General features: G+C 36.1%; 1 protein-coding gene across 1 annotated transcript; it reads left to right on the top strand.

The window, feature by feature from the left end:
- The first annotated feature begins 2,513 nt into the window (after nt 1-2,513).
- Nucleotides 2,514-20,447, top strand: LOC121518539 (dachshund homolog 2-like). The gene is made up of 11 exons (XM_041800891.1): nt 2,514-3,062; nt 8,897-9,006; nt 14,256-14,381; nt 14,457-14,558; nt 14,808-14,968; nt 15,355-15,502; nt 15,691-15,738; nt 17,913-18,070; nt 18,339-18,486; nt 19,982-20,107; nt 20,365-20,447. Exons 1-11 carry the CDS (start codon nt 2,587-2,589, stop codon nt 20,445-20,447), a joined length of 1,686 nt encoding a protein of 561 aa, XP_041656825.1. The 5' UTR covers nt 2,514-2,586.

Below are 20,447 nucleotides of genomic sequence, written 5' to 3'. Positions count from 1 at the left end.
CTCACATTTTCATTGATCTGACAGAGACCGTGTGTGAGCGTGTGGCGTCTGTTCTCTGTGGCGTTTGAAGAGCCTTTAAAGGAAACAGAAGTCTGTTAAATCTTTGCTGGCATCTCTTCTGTACCCCACATTAAACAGCGTTTTGTAGCTCGTTAGCAGCAAGGTGTTAACGAGAGCCATGTGCTGATAGGACGGCTGTGATCGGCTGCCAACAATGTTTGTTTCCTGTCTGCAGAGAGGAGAGAGGAAGAGGAAGAGGAAGAGCGGTCGGGAACAGAGAGGTAAAAGAGTTTGGTTTGGTGGTCAGCTCCACGAGGATGAAACCACACAATCCCAGCCTGGCCTCAACCTGCAACACTAACCAGGAATGACACTTTAACAGCTTTTCTCCCTCATCAGGAGAAATTCATCCATGAAACCAGAACAGTGGTTCACTGTTTTAATGTGGTTACAATAACACCTGGTGTAATGTGTTGTAACATATATACCAATGGATGGCTCTGTTTCCCCACTGTGAACTGTTGCATTCTGGGATTCTCCTTCCTTAGCTTCTGTGTTAAATGTAAATAATGTCATCCAAGGGTTAAAACACAGAGACTGATTAACACGGTTTCTGTTGGGGCTGCTGAGGGTTTGGATGTTAGTTAAAAGCTTTAAGTTGATTGGCTAATGATTTTGATTTGTGGTCAGCTGATCTTTGTTTACTGATAATAAAAATGTGATAAACTAGAGACGTCTGATCACATGACTGTCTTGTAGGTCAGATAAAATGGATGTGGTGGTACTCAGGTGTTTTCTGCTGGCATTTAATCTGCCTGCATAAAGGTTAATATGATGCTTTTAATTTGATGCTGCGCCTTTAATTTGAAACTCTGCTGATGTATGAGGCAGAGTTCCTGTTGGCTTCATCAGTCTTTCTTCGGTACACTGTGATTAAAAAATATAAATTTATGATCTATGCTGGGAAAGAGCTCGACCCAGTCAGCACAAACAAACATGAGGGATGGAGAGAACACTGCAGGACCACGAAGGTGCAGTTCCTCTGGTGTCCAGTAGAGGCTGTCTCCTACGGTCAGTTACTGCACCAGGCAAGGATGGAATGATTCATAAGCTTTGATGTCACCATCCTCAAAGGCAAGGATGGAATGTTTTATCAGCTTTGATGTCGCCATCTTCAAGGCAAGGATGGAATGTTTTATAAGCATTGGTGTCACCATCGTCAAAGGCAAGGATGGAATGTTTTATCAGCTTTGATGGAACATCTTCAAAGGCTAGTATGAAATGTTTTATCAGCTTTGATGTTGCCATCTTCAAAGGCAAGCATGGAATGTTTTATAAGCCTTGATGTCACCATCTTCAAAGGCAAGGATGGAATGTTTTATCAGCTTTGATGTCGCCATCTTCAAAGGCTAGGATGGAATGTTTTATAGGCATAGTTGTAACCTCTTTAAAGGCAAGGATGTAATGTTTTATAAGCTTTGTTGTAATATCTTCAAAGGCAAGTATAGACTGTTTTATCAGATTTGGTGTCACCATCTTCAAGGCAAGGATGGAATGTTTGATAATTTTTTTTTGTAACATCTTCAAAGGCTAGGATGAAATGTTTTATAAGCTTTGGTGTTACCATCTTCAAAGGCAAGGATGGAAAGTTTAATAAGCTTTGATGTTGCCATCGTCAAAGGCAAGGATGGAATGTTTTATCAGCTTTGATGGAACATCTTCAAAGGCAAGGATGAAATGTTTTACCAGCTTTGATGTCCCCATCTTCAAAGGCTAGGATGGAATGTTCTATAAGCTTTGGTGTCACCATCTTCAAAGGCAAGAATGGATTGTTTATAAGCATAGTTGTAACATCTTTAAAGGCAAGGATGGAATGTTTTTATAAGCTTTGTTGTTATTTCTCCAAAGGCAAGCATGGAATGTTTTATAAGCTTTGGTTTCACCATCTTCAAGGCAAGTATGGAATGTTTTATAAGCCTTGATGTCACCATCTTCAAAGGTAAGGATGGAATGTTTTATCAGCTTTGATGTTGCCATCTTCAAAGGCTAGGATGGAATGTTTTATAAAGTCTTGTATTGTGATTGTGCCTCTCTATGCAGAAATTTATATATTTTTTTTTTTTTTTAGTCAAAAAATATTCCTGATTGTGTAAGAGTCACTACCTGGTAATGGCCGGGCTTTTTAAACAGTTGTTTACTCCAAATTTGTCTACAACCTCCAGTAATGATCATTTTTATTCATTTTAGTTATTTAATTTCTTGGTTTATTTAAATTTGATATCAAGTATCAATCACTAACCTCTCACACCTACACAACGCCCCTCCCTCCCACTCACCCACTCAGCCAATGACAGTGCAACCAGTGTGGGCCTGGTCTTTGATTGGCTGCTTGTGATTGGCTGTGTGGGAGAGAGAAAGTGAGAGAGAGGAATTAAAGTCAAAAGGGGGGGGTGTACTTTTAGTTAGTTGCGGAACAGACACAGTCTTTGGCGGGAAAGTGTCTGAATAACAAAGCAAGAACACAACCTCTAAAGAATCGGACTTCTCTTTTTTAGCCTACTTCTTCTTCTGTGTTTTTTCCTCTCCATGGCGGGCTCCCCCACCCCTCCTACCGACCCCCTCTTCCACTCTGACCCTCCATACGGCGCTCCTAACCTAGCCGCCTCCCACCGTCTCCCTACTTCCCGCTTTTCCGGCGGAGCGTTCCCGAGCGGCAGAGTCTCGCTCACGGTGAACGGGACGAGCGGCAGCGGCGCGGTAGCCCCTCACACGGAGTGTAAGATGGTGGAGGTCCACGGCGTGAAGGTGGCGTCGTTCACGGTGAACAGCGTGGAGCTCATCTGTCTGCCTCAGGTGTTCGAGCTGTTCCTGAAACACCTGGTGGGAGGGCTCCACACCGTGTACACCAAGCTGAAGCGGCTCCACATCCACCCGGTGGTCTGCACCGTGGAGCAGGTGCGCGTGCTGCGGGGACTCGGAGCGATCCAACCGGGAGTGAACCGGTGCAAGCTGATCACCAGAGCCGACTTCGACACGCTGTACCGGGACTGCACGAACGCCAGGTGAGTGGACGGAGGGGTTAAATAATAATAGTAATAATAATAATAATAATAATAATAATAATAAACAATCAATAACATATGATAAGATACATACAGAACAATAAATTATCTCTCTGTACCAAGACTGTACTGAGGCCAGGTGATTGGACGGGGAATTTAGTAATAACAACAACAATAACAACAACAACAACAATAATAATAGAAAAAATAATTAACAATCAATAATATATAATAAGATACATAAATGACAATAAATTATCTCACTGAACCAAGACTGAACTGAAGCCAGGTGAGAGGACGGAGGGATTTTTAATAATAATAATGAAAATATTTTTTTTAAATTATTATTTGTATTTTTTTTGTCAAACTATCAATAGTATATAATAATGTACATAAATACCAATAATAATGATAATAAATCAATAATATACAACGAGAAACATAATTACAGATTAATTTTCTCACTTTACTAAGACTGTACGAAGGCCAGGTGAGTGGAAGGAGGAGTTTTTATTATTATTATTATTATTATAATTATAATAATAATTTTTTTGTATTACTGTTATTTATTTTTTTAAGCGATCAATTGTATATAATAATGTACATAAATAACAATAATAATATGCAAAATATCAAAAAAATGTCTTGCCATACCAGAACTTTAAGAACACCAGGTTGATGTACAGAGGGGTTAAAATAATAATAATAATTATTATTATTTTTATAATTATTATTATTTTTGTTATTATTTATTTATTTATTTATTTTTTCTAATCAAAAAAGACCCATTAATATAAAATATGAATGATTGTTATTATTATTGTTATTATTATTAAAAAAGACCCAATAATAAAAAATATGAATGACTATTATTATTATTGTTGTTGTTGTTATTAATATTATTATTTAAAAAAAGACTTCATCATACAAAATATGATTGACCTTTATTATTATTATTATTGTTACTATTATTATTATTATCATTGTTATTATTATGATAATTTTTTATTAAAAACGACTCAATAATATAAAATATGAATGACTGTTATTATTATTATTATTATTATTATTATTATTATTATTTAAAAAGACATGATAATATAAAATATGAATTACTGTTATTTTTATTATTATTGTTACTATTATTATTATTATCATTGTTAATATTATGATTATTTTATTAAAAACGACTCAATAATATAAAATATGATTGACTGTTATTATAATAATAATAATAATAATAATTATTATTATTATTATTACTTATAATTATTAAAAAATACTCAATAATATAAGATATGATTGTGATATTATTATTATTATACTTTTATTATTATTATTTATTAATGAAGAAGAATTATTAAAAACGACTCAATAATATAAAATATGATTTACTGTTATTATTATAATAATAATAATAATAATTATTATTATTATTACTATTATTACTTATAATTATTAAAAATACTCAATAATATAAAATATGAATGACTGTTATTATTATTATTATTATTATTATTATTATTATTATTATTATTAAAAAAGACTTGTTAATACAAAATATGAATGACTGTTATTATTATTATTATTATTATTATTATTATTATTATTATTATAAAAAGTAATGATGATGAATAAAATAAGAAAAATAAATACTAATAAATTATCTCCCTGTACCACGACTGTACCATTGCCAGGTTGGTGGATGAAGGGGTTTTTCTAATAATAAGAATAATCACTCTTCTTTTTCTTATTATTACTATTGAGACTATCATTATATGCCTTCTTTTGTTTCTATTATTGTCATTTTCACATTTTTTTTATTGTAAAGTAGTGAACAATGTTTTTAAAAATACAGTTAATAACTAATTAAATACTCCACATTCTGGAACTGTACCAAAAGAAAACATTTTAGGAATATATTATAATTAAAATAAAAAATAATGTTTGATAAATAATTCAATACAAGAATGGTAGAGGGGAATTAAATAAAATAATGATCATTTAAAATAAAATGTAAAAAAAATCCAAAGAAATGAAGAAACATGCATCCAAACACAGGGCAGGTGTTTATTTAAGATTTTTATGTTCACGTGACAGACTGGATGAACAACAGAATATAGAAACTATAAAAGAAATCATTCAAAAGATAAAAATCACCTTCATTAAGAACTGTGAAGACATTTTCCTTTTTAAAATCGGTGAAGATGAAGAGCTCTCAGATGTTTTTATATTAATCACAGATCTGTGACAGAGAACGGACCGTTAGTTTGATATAAAGAAGGTGATCCACCTGTTTGCTGTTAGAGGAATGAATCTGTGAATTTAAATTAAAGATGACGGTAAATAATAAAGGTAAGAACATTTGTTATATAAATCACATATCTGATGAATGTTTATACCATAAACTTTAAGAATGTTCAGTTTTAAGGATTAGGGCAGAAGCTTCTGATCAGACTGACTAAACATTCCTGCAGACGGTTAATGTGAGGGAGGATGGATGGGGTTTATCCAGACAACATTACTCTAGACCACACAGAGACGATCAATAAACAAGCCCTATTAATCAAAAGCCAATGTTTGCTGATGGTCCCCCATGATTTTTTTTATTTTGTATTAAAAAAATAATAATAATGAGATATTTCAAATTTAACTTCTCGTCCAAGAGGATTCCTAAAAGTCTGATGGGGATTCTTGAGAAATTTTCTTTTCCTCGTTTGAGTCTCTTGACTCCTGGAGAAAAAAATACCTGGCTCATCAAGAACAATACAGGATCTAAGGTCTGAGCGGTGTTACGGTTTAATGAGTGACCGTGTTAACTGGTGACTTTATGTAAAATGATTCTGTGGTTGTCTCAGGAAGAAATCAAACACTGAAAAGTCTCTTGGTTACGTTTTTTTTTTAATTAAATTCCTATCGGCTAAGAATATTTCACACATGAGAAAGATTTAGTAAAATAATCTCTGTGTTTCTTCACAAACAATAAACGGCTCTTTATTCTAACAAACTTCATATTAGATGAAACATAAACTCTTCTCTCCTGTAGGACAGCTTTATGTGTCAGAAATCAGCTCATCTATTCATCAATGTGATCAACAGATTTTCATTGATCAGTCACAGCACTAACCACAACTGCTGACACAGTCAGCGGACCGTCACCAGTTAACATGGTCACTAGTTAAACCATAACACCGGCTCTCCTACAACATCATGAAGGATTTATGTTCTTTTTCACTGAATGTAAATACTAAATTATTTTAAAGTTTTGCAAAATTCCTGTCTGTTTCAGGTTTTCCTCTGTGTATGAACATTACTGTTATTAGACGATAAAACACCACAAATGTGGGCTAAATGCTCTGTCATCTGTTCCTTACTGAACAGCAGACGGGACAGAAGCTGAAATAATCTCCTCTATAACAGAAATGGGTGATGTGTTGTGGATCAGCCATCGACTTGGATCCAAAAATTCTGAAATGAATTCATAACCCCCAAATTCATGTCTCTGCCATGACTTCAGTTTTTAGCCACTTACAGGATCAAATGGAGTTAGGCGAGTATTCATAGACGCTCACCCTTGTCTCCTGTCTCTGGTTCTGTACAGGAAGTCAGTAGGAGGATTCCTCTTTAGGCATCCTTGCTGATAAAGACCCAACCTGCTGAAACATCTCAGAGGTTTCAGTAACCATCCACCCATGAACAGACATGTCACTGTAGATTAATGTCTCTGTGCCTGCAGCCATGAATTAACTCTGACTTTATTAACTCTGAGTATTTAAGGAGATTACAGCTGAATTAAAATCAAAAAGGTTTTTTAGCTTCTGATTAAATTATGTAAATTATGTTCAACTAATTATGGATTAACAACTTTTGTTTGTGTAATCACTGTGATGATGATTTAATCTCAGGAACACGGACCTGGTCTGAGTGTGCCTGACACCAAAGACCACACTATTTGACCAGTATGGACCTAGGAGTACCAGGTCAACTATTAAAGGTGATCTCAGCCATGTAAATTAGGCACAGAGCAACTGATATGTGATCTCTCCGACATCTGACAAACAGCTGATATAGACTGAAATTTACAGCTGACAAAGACTGATATTAACAGCTTATATAGACTGATATTTACAGCTTATATAGACTGATATTTACAGCTTATATAGACTGATATTTACAGCTTATATAGACTGATATTTACAGCTTATATAGACTGATATTTACAGCTTATATAGACTGATATTTACAGCTTATATAGACTGATATTTACAGCTCATATAGACTGATATCTACGGCTGATATAGACTGATATTTATAGTTGATATAGACTGATATTTATAGCTGATATAGAGTGATATTTACACGGATATAGACTGATATTAACAGCTTATATAGACTGATATTTACAGCTTATATAGACTGATATTTACAGCTCATATAGACTGATATTTACAGCTGACAAAGACTGATATTTACAGCTCATATAGACTGATATTTACAGCTCATATAGACTGATATCTACGGCTGATATAGACTGATATTTATAGTTGATATAGACTGATATTTACAGCTGATATAGAGTGATATTTACAGCTGACAAAGACTGATATTTACAGCTCATATAGACTGATATTTACACTGATATAGACTGATATTAACAGCTTATATAGACTGATATTTATAGCTGATATAGACTGATATTTACAGCTCATATAGACTGATATTTACAGCTGACAAAGACTGATATTTACAGCTCATATAGACTGATATCTACGGCTGATATAGACTGATATTTATAGTTGATATAGACTGATATTTACAGCTGATATAGAGTGATATTTACAGCTGATATAGACTGATATTTACAGCTGATATAGAGTGATATTTACAGCTTATATAGACTGATATTTGCATCTAATATAAACTGATATTTACAGTTGATGTAGACTTATATTTACAGCATATTTAGGCATCAGTTGCTGTTCTCTTTACCTTTCTTTTGAAGTATCCATAAGTGAAAGCTTTAACTTTGAGACAACTCACAGGACTGTGTCTCAGTGTTCCACATAAAGGGCATTTTGTCCCAGTGTAATAAGGTGAGTCCCTCCCCACATTAAATTACATTCTGTTGAATGGTCTGTGAGTGGGCGGGCCATCTCTGATCTGTCAGTCAATCTCTGACCTCTGTTTGACCCGCAGACAGTGTTCAAACACTCCCCAGCTCCTTTCTCATAAAGTTGTCAAACTGCATGACTTGTGAACTTGTAAAGCAGTCTTGACCTATTTCTTGGTGATGGGTTTAACTGAACTCTGGGGGATTTTCAGAGCCTTGGAAATGTTTTTGTCTCCATCCCCTGACTTAGACTTTTCAATAACCTTTTTTCTGAGCTGCTTGGAGTGTTCTTCTGTCTTCATGGTGTAATGGTAGCCAGAAATACTGATGAACCAGTGACTGGACCCGACACAGGTGTCTTTATACTACAATCACTGAAACACGTTCACTGACCTCATGTGCTCCCTTTTTCTCTTAACTGTGAGACTACTAGCACCAACTGTCTGGACCTCTGTTGGATTAGATCAGTCACTTTAAAGGGGGGCAATATTTATTCAGTTACTTATTTTACATTACAGATTTTTATTTCATTGGCAGTACTTTGTTGAAATCTGTTGTCACTTTGATATTAAAGAGGGTTTTGTAGGGTCTTTTTTTCAATAAGGCCAAATTATATTGACCATGATTGATTTATAAAATTAATAAAAGGGTCAAACATCCAAGGGAGTCAATACTTTTTACTTACTTACTTTTTGTGGTTTTTTTTGTTTTTTTTTGTGTGTAGTTCTCGACCGGGCCGTCCCCCAAAGAGGACATTGGGTGTGACAACAATGACTGATGGCTCCAGACTCCTCCCACATGGTCTGATAAGCCCCGCCCTGCTGTCACAAACAGGTGAGTCGAACACACCTTGCCCTTTCCAGCAACTCTGTAAATGTAGCTCAGGTTCCTCCATGTCTCTGACCTTTGCTGAGATGTTTCTACACCTTTTTGGGAGTCCAGCTGTGCTAAACTAACCTGAATATTACTGTAGCATCAGGATGAAACATACAACTGAAAACTGAAAACTGAAAACAGTGAGGGAGGTCTGACGACTTTACTGTTCTGTAGATTTGAACAGTAAGGACAAATCAGGACTCTTCCCTTTTGCATGATGTTTTTTAATATTTTCTTTGCTGTAAGAATCTTATCCCTGTTTTGGCTTTTATTTGCAGTAAGGTTTATTTTTTACCTTCAGCCCTTTCTTATCTGTATCATGTTGTTTTTTATTTCTGACATGGTTTTTATTTGAAGCTTTTTTGCCTCCAATGGCTGAAATACCAAACACCAATTTACATTTATATCACAACAGCTTCTACACAAACACCAAATAAGTTAAATAAACCTTCAATATAAATGGAACATTTAAATGGTAATACATATTCATTAGTAACTTTAATCATAAATAAATTAGACATCAGTCCAGCCCCACATGTTGGCTTATTTACAGAAAGAAGCCTTTAAATGAGGATTAGATCAGACCAAAGCAGAGAGATGAAGACACAGTAACAGTGGTATTAAAACACTTGCAGGTTCCTGTTATTGTGTGTGATTAGCGCTATAATTAGCAGGCTAATTAGCAGATGTCAGAATGACTGACAGATTGAGAACAACCTGGAGGAGAGAGTTTGATAATCTGAGCAGAAAAGGAGCTTAAGAAGACGATAAAGGGATGGCATGAAGAGTCTGATTATTTTCATGGTGATGATGACGGTGATAATGGTGATGATGATGGTGATAATGGTGATGATGACGGTGATAATGGTGATGATGATGGTGATAATGGTGATGATGACGGTGATAATGGTGATGATGACGGTGATAATGGTGATGATGATGGTGATAATGGTGACGATGATGGTGGTGATGATGATGATGGTGGTGATGTGGTGATGATGATAATGATGATGATGGTGATGATGATGTGGTGATGATGATGTAATGATGGTAGTGATGATGATGATCTTGATGAGAATGATGATGATGGTGATGACAATGATGATGATGGTGGTGATGGTGGTGATCATGATGATGATGGTAATGATGGTAGTGGTGAAGATGATGATGATGATGGTGATTATTATGATGATGGTGATGATGGCAATGATGATGATGATGTGGTGGTGATGATAATGATAGTGGTGATGACAATTATGATGATGATGATGATGGTGCTGATGATGATGATGCGGTGGTGATGATGATGGTGGTGGTGATGATGATGATGGTGATAATCATAATGATGATGACAGTGATTGCGATGATGATGGTGGTGATGATGATAATGAAGGTGGTGATGGTGGTGATGATGATGATGGTGATGATGATGATGAAGGTGGTGATGATGATGATGGTGATGGTGGTGATGATGATGATGATGATGGTGATGATGATAATGAAGGTAATGATGGTGATGATGATGATGATGATGATGATGATGATGGTGATGATGATGGCGATGGTGATTATGGTGATGGTGATGATGACGATAATAATGATGATGATGATGATGATGATGATGGCTATGGTGATTATGGTGATGTGATGGTGATGATGAGAATAATGATGGTGATGATGATGATAGTGGTGATGTTGATGATGATGATGATGATGATGATGATGATGATATTGATGATGGTGATGATGATGGTGATGATGATGGTGATGATGATGGCATTGGTGATGATGATGATGATGGTGATGATGATGATGACAGTGATGATAATGGTGATGATGATGGCGATGGTGATGATGATGATGGTGGTGATGATGATGGTGATGATGATGGCATTGGTGATGATGATGATGATGATAGTGATGGTAATGCTGAAGATGATGATGTTAATTGTGATGACAGTGATTATGGTGATGATGATGATAAGGATGATGATGAAGATGATGGTGATTATGGTGATGATGATGATGATATTGATGATGATGATGATGGTGATTATGGTGATGATAATGATGATAATGATGATGATGATGATGGTGATGACGTTGATGATGGCCTTTTCCTCCTGTCACCCCAGACTACAGTGTAATAAATCACCACTTACACAGAACCTCTTATTAAAAAAAAAAATTAAACTCTGTCCTCTTGTGTAACTGAGGTCAGAGATGGAGAGATCAAACCAGGATCTCCCCCCACCCCCCACATACTCAGAGTTAATTAAACTCTGTAAAGGTTGAGTTTGAATGGAGCACAATGCCTCATTGTTCTGTAGGACTCAAGAACCAGAACAGTCTTTGGTTGAACTGCAGATGTTCTCCTACAGAGAGGTTCATCTTTTTGGGACTTCCTCCATAAAAATCACACAGTGCACAATGGGTTAGGGTATTATCCTGAAACCAGCAGGTTTAGATCACTAAATGAGACAAATTAAAGTGATATTATGACGTTTTTCATCAAGGGTAAATAAAAGTGGCTAGGATACGTCTTAGGGAGGGATATTTTTAGACTTTCTAAATGGAGTCCTGGTTTCTCTGTGCAGGGATTCCTCTATATAAAAAATAAAGATGAACAAAAATGTTAGAGACAGTGACGGATGGATTTTATCATACCCCTCTACAGATTCTGGTTCAGGTTAGAGCGTCTGCACAAACAAAGGCATCATCTATGAAATAAAATTGAACCACTTGGAGCGTCATCTCTGTGATGAATGTTTCTGCTTGTATTTTCACCTCGTGATCACACCACTGACTGTTTCCTTTCTGATAGAAAATAAGATAAATTCATCAAAGTGACGACTTTGTTTACAGCTCAATCTGTCCAGTTTCACAGCTCACAGAGTGCTCCAGGCATTTACAGTACAAACATCAACAGCATCAAAATTCAAACTCTGTAGAATTACTTAAAACTACTTAAAAATCAACGGGAATTTTCAGAAGAACCATGTTCTAAAATGATCCTCAGTCTCCTGGTGCAGAATGTTCCAGATTCAGGAGCTGAAATATAAGAAAATATAAAAATCTGCTTCAGGGAAAGTGAGAACAAAAAGAACCAAACTTTCTTTGTTTTTCTTCAGTCAGCCAGAGGGCCACTGTCCGCTCGTTAACTCTAGTCCCTCGTTAACACTGATTGAATTAATTAATTATAAAATTAGAGGAGGTGATTAATTAGGTTAGTGACTGCAGGAAAAGAGACACAGACAAAAGACCACCACTGTCACTAGAGACCTTCACACTGCAGAGAGGTGAATAATTGATCAGAGAAATGTGCAACGTTTACCTCTTTATGAACTTTTATCATCTGCAGCATTTACATTTATGTGAAGTATAACATGTTCAACGTTTACATTTAAATTAACTAAAACATGTGCAACAATTACCTTAAAATAACTAAAACATGTGCAATATTTACCTATAAATGAACTGAAACATGAGCAACATTTACCTCTATATAAACTTAAAAATCTGCAACATTTAAATTTATGTGAAGTATAACATGTTCAATATTTACATTTAAATTAACTAAAACATCTGCAACATTTACCTTTATAAATAACTAAAACATGTGCAATATTTACCTTTAAATGAACTGAAACAGAAGCAACATTTACCTCTAATATGTGCTACATTTAATTTTTGTGAACTTAAATGTCTGCAACATTTGTATTTGTACAAGTATAACATGTGGAACGTTTACCTCTAAATCAACTGAAACATGTGCAACATTTACCTTCATATAAACTCACACAAGCACATTTACGTTTAAATTAACTAAAATGTGCTAAATTAATCTTTATCCGAACTCGAACATGTGAAACAAATACATTTGTAAGAAGTATAACATTTGCAACATTTACCTTTATTTGATGTATCACATGAGTAACATTTACCTTTAGATGTAGTAAAACATGCAACCTTAACCTCTTTATGAGCTTGAATATCTGCAACATTCACATTTATATTAAGTATAATGTGCAACATTTATCTTTCGAATAACAAAAACATTTGCAGCTCTTAGCTTTTTAAAAAATTATAGCTGCAACATTTACATTTATATTAAGTATATAATTTGCAATATTTACATTTATTTTATATATCACATGTGCAACATTTACCTTTACATGAAGTATAACGTGAAACATTTACCTTTATATGTAGTTTAACATGTGCAACATTTACTTTTTGTGAACTTAAAAATCTGCAACATTTACATTTATATTGAGTGTAATGTGTAACATTTATCTTTAGAATAACTAAAACATGTGCAACATTTAGCTTTAGATGAACTGAAACAGAGGCAACATTTACCTTTATGTAAACTGAAACATGTGCAACATTTACTTTTTGTAACTTAAATGTCTGCAACATTTGCATTTGTACAAGTATAACATGTGGAACGTTTACCTCTAAATCAACTGAAACATGTGCAACTTTTACCCTCATATAAACTCACACATGTGCAACATTTACATTTAAATTAACTAAAACATGCTACATTAATCTTTATCAAAACTCGAACATGTGCAACATTTACATTTGTATGAAGTATAACATTTGCAACATTTACCTTTATTTGATATATGATATGTGCAACATTTACCTTTACATGAAGTACAACATGTGAAACATTTACCTTTACATGAAGTATAACATGCAACATTAACCTCTTTATGAACTTAGATATCTGCAACATTCACTTTTATATTAAGTATAATGTGCAACATTTATCTTTAGAATAACTAAAACATGTGCAACATTTAGCTTTTTATAAACTTATAATTCTGCAACATTAACATTTATATTTAGTTTAACATGTGCAACATTACCTTTATATGAAGTATAACGTGAAATATTGACCTTTATATGTAGTATAACATGATGCATTAACCTCTTTATGAACATAAATATCTGCAATATTTACATTTATATTAAGTTTAATGTGCAACATTTATCTTCAGGTTCCATTTATATGAAGTATAACACAGATGTGCAACATTCCCTTTAAATTAAGTAAAACATCTGAAACACTGACCTTTACATGAACTTAATCATTTGCAACAGTTAACTATATATGTATCTAAACTTGTGCAACATAAACATGTGCAACATTTCTCTTCATGTGAAGTAAAACATATGCAACATGTCACCCTCAGGTTTGACAGCAGCAGCTATGGCAGAGGCTCTAAAGCTGCAGAAGATGAGGCTGATGATGGGTTTCCATGGCAACAGTGATCAGCAGCGAAATCACAATGGGGCGGAGTCAGAGAATGATGATGAACGTAAGTTATGACATCATCACCTGAACATGTTAAAACAGTAAATACCGTGAGACTGACCTCTGCCCCATCCCCCAGGAGGCAGTGAAGCATCATGGGAGAAGGAGCAGCACCTCCTCTCTTCATCTCCATCCTCAGTGGCCCCGCCTCTACAGCAACACGGTGCGCTATTGGCCAACCGTGAGTCTCAGCTTTATAAATGCACCGCTCACTTTGCATCCTAGCGTCCCAGGATTTACAGATAAGGATGAAACTGTAACTTAATGTGTGAAAAATTCCTTTCATTTAAGTAATTCCTCAAGGTCTGTTGAGGGATCATCATTTAGACCTGGTAGTTCCAAAGGAAATAATTTTAAAAATAACATTTTCATTGGAGGGGACAGATAAAGTAAATCTCTTTAGCAAACATTTTTGACTCCGCCTCCTCAGGTCTCTCGGATCTTCCATTTATGGTCATGTCCCATCCCCTCCTCCCTGTGGGCCTGCCTCCTGCGAGTGTTGCCATGGCGATGAGCCAGATGAGTCAGCTGAGTGGTTTGGCAAACATGGCCGCCGTGTCCCAGATTCAGAGAGAAGACACCAAACTGACTGTAAGCTAACACAGATAATGCTAGTGCTAACAGTGTAGCCAGTGTTAACGATTGTAGACAAGTCAAAACCTGCTAATAATGTTAGCATTTATATGAACTGTTATATGCTGCACTACTAAAGCAGATTATGCTAACATTTTAAATGGTAACAAACTTGCTCAGTAGCTCTTTGCTACTGAAATAACAAACAATAATGCTAACAGAATCAATGCTAACAGAGCCAATGCTGACAGAGCTAATGCTAACAGAGCCAATGCTGACAGAGCTAATGCTAACATTGCAACTGCTATCAGAACCAATACCTTTCAGAAAGTCCTTCTGATTAAAAAAAAAAGAAGAAGAGTTAAAACATGCTAATCATGCTAATTCTAATGCCCTGGGTTCAGGACACACCCCCAGGAAGCCCCTCCCCTTGCTCCTCCCCCAGTGATGATGAGTTTCACCATGAGGAAGCAACGAGCCAATCACCTTCCAGGGCGTCTTCATCATCATCATCATCATCCCCGCCTCCTGCAGAGATCCCACCTGAGCAAGGTCTGATCATTAATATCATCAATAAAAATAATTAAATAATTTTAATGATTTTTTTTCATCTTAATTCTCAGAAACATTTAAATTAGCTAAATTAAAAATAGTACTTGTAATAACATAATAATATTAATATTTTGGTGCTTTTTTGTCTCTTTGATAAATGAAGTCATGTGTGCTGTGCTGTTTAACAGACGGTGATTGTTTGGAGAGCGGTGGGAAGACGGCGTTGAAAAATAAAGGTAAAGAGGACAGACGCTCTCACAGAAACATGACCACAGGCGCTCTGACTCCATTTTCATCATATTTTATTCATAAAGCCACACTGAACAGTCTTTATCATGCTCCTCTTCACTAATGCTCCAGTTATCACTGATCTAAACACTGATCATCCTACAGCAGACAAGCTTTATCTCCTTAACAGATCTACATTTGGAACCACTCTGACTTTTATTTCTACAAACTACAACAGTAGAAAAAAGGAAACTGTGAAACAGAGGCCAGCTCTAATCTAGGGAGGAGTCTCTCCATCTGATGACTGTTCATTGTTGGTGAGGAGAGAGGGAAACCCTCACTACTCACTAATTCCACCCACTCTACCAAAAGGTGCTAACAATGGTCTACTATATAGAAAAATGGAAGGAAAAGACCCAACATCCCCAGCTTCACCAGCATTCCATTCTCTGCCTTTGATGATGCCATTCTTCAATGTCTGTAGAACCTCCCACCCTTGACTTTGAATATGATGCCATCCTTTAGAGATTATGAAACATCCCATCCTTGTGTTTGAAGGTGATGTGAAAGAAACATTCCATCCTTGCCTTTTGGAGATGATTTAACTTTTAATGTCTGAAACATTCTGTCCTTGTCTTTGAAGATTATGCCATCCTTCACATTTTAAATTACATTCTATCCTTTTGTTAGAAAATGATGTCATTCTTCATTGTCTATAGAACATTCCATCCTTGCCTTTGAAGACAAGGTTATTTAAAGATAATGAATCATCCCATCCTTATGTTTAATAATGATGTCTGTGAAACATTCCATCCTTGGCTTTTAGAAGATGGTGTAATTTACAAGAGTTTATAAAACATTCCATCCTTGCCTTTGTAGATGAGGTCATCATTAAGAGGTTATTAAAATTCCATCCTTGCCTTTGTAGATGAGGTCATCATTAAGAGGTTATAAAAATTCCATCTTTGTCTTTGAAGATGATGTCTTTGAAACATTCCATCCTTTTGTTTGAAGATTATGTCATTCTTCAATGTCTATAGAACATTCTATCCTTGCCTTGTAGAATGAGGTCATCATTTAGAGATAATTAAACATCCCACCATTATGTTTCAAGATGATGTCTGTGAAACATTCCATCTTTGCCTTTTGAAGATGATGTCTGTGAAACATTTTATCCTTTTGTTTGAAGATGATGTCTGTAAAACATCACATCCTTGCCTTTTGAAGATAAGGTCAAGAGGTTATACAAAATCCAGCCTTGCTTTTGAAGATGTGTCTGTGAAACATTTCATCCTTGCTTTTTGGAGATGATGCCTGTGAAACATCCCATCCTTATGTTTGAAGATGATGTCTGTGAAACATTCCATCCTTGCCTTTTGGAGATGGTGTCATTCATAAGAGTTAGTAAAACATTCCATCCTTTTGTTTGAAGATGATGTCATTCTTTTATGTCTATAGAACATTCCATCCTTGCCTTTTTAAGATGAGGTCATCATTAAGAGGTTATAAAAAATCCATCCTCGCCTTTGAAGACTATGTCTGTGAAACATTCCATCCTTGCATTTTGGAGATGATGTTGGTGAAACATTCCATCCTTGTATTTGAGGATGAGGTCATCATATAGAAATTATAACAATGTCATCCTTGTGTTTAAAGATGATGTCACCAAAGCTTGTGAAAGATCACATCCTTGCCTTTAAAGTTTATTAAACATTCCATCCTTGCCTTTTACACACATCCTTTTACACTAGGCCGCCAGTTGCCATCCCAGTCTAACCAGTACCCCCCTAGGTTTATTGTCCAAGTGGCATATCAGTCCATCCTTGACTGCTGGTTTATGACTTCGTAGTGGAGAAAAGTTTGTTCTGTTAAAATCCAATGATACTAAAGGCTGTATGTTACCATGTCAACAAAGATAGAAGTCATAGACAGCCGATACTGGCTAATTTATCGTGTTTGATAATCAATAACTACAGAACTCATGCAGTTTAAATGGGTTCCTTCCTCTCCTACATGGAGAATATCTAGTGTAGGTGGTTTAATGATAAAGTCTCTCACAGTGACTTTATCGTTCTGTCAGGATTAAATAAAAATATTTAGGTTTAAATTTCTCCAGCAGGTTCTCTCATACTAACACTAGCTCACATCACATTTTTACTTTTACCTTCTATCCTACCTGCAGATGGCGCTCTGTTGCCCCTCCCCCTCATTAAATCGGCCTATGAGAAGCTGCCACTCACCTCTCAGTCGTTGTCTATTAACCATGCAAACTCCGCCCTCGCTCCGTTCCTATTGGCTGAGGGTCTGTCGTCAATGGAGACACTGCTGACCAACATACAGGTGAGCTGAAGAGGTAGATGAAGATATGATATTAATAACACTGAGATCATGTATAATTGAGGTGATAAAATAGTGATATATTAAGATAATTAATAATAAATAATGGTCAAATTACAGAGATATTAGTATTGATCTGGTATGAGGTGGAGACACTGAACTGTGTCGGAATATTTGAATAAATATTTGATTCATTTTTTAATCAATAAAAAACAACATGCCTGGTTTTCTCCGCTGTGTTAGATATCTGAATGCTCACTGCTGTTCTCAGGGTCTCCTGAAGGTGGCGGTGCAGAGCGTTCGCTCTCATGAAAAACAGAACCAGACAGAGAGGAAGGAGTTAAAACTGGAGCTGGAGAGAGAGAGGGGCGTTCGACAGACACTGCAGAGACAACTGAGTTGTGAGCTGCACACACGAGGTGAGACGGGTGAGAGAGAGTTGGGACGGATGAGAGAGGTGAGACGGGTGAGAGAAAGAGGTGAGACAGGTGAGAGAGAGGTGAGATGGGTGAAAGAGGTGAGGCGGGTGAGAGAGAGGTGAAACGGGTGAGACAGAGGTGAGACGGGTGAGAGAGGTGAGACGGGTGAGAGAAAGAGGTGAGACAGGTGAGAGAGAGGTGAGATGGGTGAGAGAAAGAGGTGAGAGAGAGGTGAGATGGGTGAAAGAGGTGAGGCGGGTGAGAGAGGTTAGACAGGTGAGAGAGAGAGAGTTGAGACAGGTGAGAGAGAGGGGAGATGGGTGAGAGAGGTGAGACAGGTGAGAGAGGTTAGACAGGTGAGAGAGAGAGAGGTGAGACAGGTGAGAGAGAGGGGAGATGGGTGAGTGAGGTGAGACAGGTGAGAGAGAGGGGAGATGGGTGAGAGAGGTTAGACAGGTGAGAGAGAGAGAGTTGAGACAGGTGAGAGAGAGGTGAGACAGGTGAGAGAGGTTAGACAGGTGAGAGAGAGAGAGGTGAGACAGGTGAGAGAGAGGGGAGATGGGTGAGAGAGGTGAGACAGGTGAGAGAGGGGAGATGGTTGAGAGAGGTGAGACAGGTGAGAGAGGGGAGATGGGTGAGAGAGGTTAGACAGGTGAGAGAGAGAGAGAGGTGAGACAGGTGAGAGAGAGGGGAGATGGGTGAGAGAGGTGCAGGTTACAGAGAGGTGTGATAATTTTTTAGAATAATGAATATTTTTATTATTATCATTATTATAATAATAATAAATAAATGTGTTTATATTTAATTAATGATAATAATCATAATGATTATTCTAATAATACTAATACTACAATAATTAATGTCTTTGTGTTAGAATAATGATTTTAATTATTGTGATTAATCTTATATGTTTGTTGGAATAATTCTTATAATTATGATGATTATTCTAATATTTATAAATAAATGTGATTATATGTAATTAATGATAATCATTATAATGGTTATTCTAATGATAATAATTATTAATGTGTTTAGGTTTTGGCAAAGAGCACCAAAGAAAAAAAAAGTGGCATTCAATGGCAAAAGGCGGCTTAAATGGGCAGAAAAGTGGCAAAAAGGACAAAAAAGTAAAGAAGTAAAAAATGCAAATAGCAAAAGGCAGGATAAAAAGGGCAAAAACAATCCTGTGGCAAAAATGGGCTTGTAGCTGTAAAAACTGATTAAAAGTGGCAAAAAAAAAGGGGGGGGGGGGGGGCAAACAAATTGTAAATAAGGGCAATGGAAATCTACAGACAAAAAATTTAAGTTGACATATAAAGCCAACTTATGTGAAGGAAACAAACTTATAAATGTAACTTGCAATTGATAATCCCCAAGGTCAGAGTTTCCCTTTTTTAAGATTTTCTGGGGGATTATATTTCAAATTAAGACACAAAAGAGCCACATAATTATGATAACTATTCTAATAATAATGAATAAATGTGTTTGTGTTCAGCGTCGATCCAGAGGAGACTGAAGAAGGAGAAGAAGGCAAAGAGAAAACTACAGGAGGCGCTAGACTTTGAGTCCAGGAGGAGAGAGGAGGTGGAGAGAGCGCTCAAACACTCTGAGCCAATCACAGGTAAAGATTTACAGTAAGCCCCACCCCTTAATTTGTTTTTAATGAAAGAATATTGATTGTACTTATCTTTATTTATGTTGCCTTTAGTTTCATACCAGTCCACTAATTTTCCCTGGTCTGTTTCTGTCTCTGAAAAAGCTGCATGAATTATTACCTCTTTATTTAAACCATCCTTTAACACTGTGGTGCTGTCTGTTTTTTTTATCCTGTTGACACGCGTTTGTTTGTTTGTTTGTTTGTTTGTTTGTTCTCTTCAGAAGCTGTGATTCCTGAGAGTGAGACGGAGGACAGACGGGAAACCTGTGGAGGTAACACTGATCTCAGTCTGAGGTTTAGATAG

This window comes from Cheilinus undulatus, linkage group 12, assembly GCF_018320785.1.
Source record: "Cheilinus undulatus linkage group 12, ASM1832078v1, whole genome shotgun sequence".
Taxonomy (NCBI): domain Eukaryota; kingdom Metazoa; phylum Chordata; class Actinopteri; order Labriformes; family Labridae; genus Cheilinus; species Cheilinus undulatus.
The sequence above is the reverse complement of the archived record's forward strand: the minus strand, read 5'-3'. Positions and strand labels throughout refer to the sequence as shown.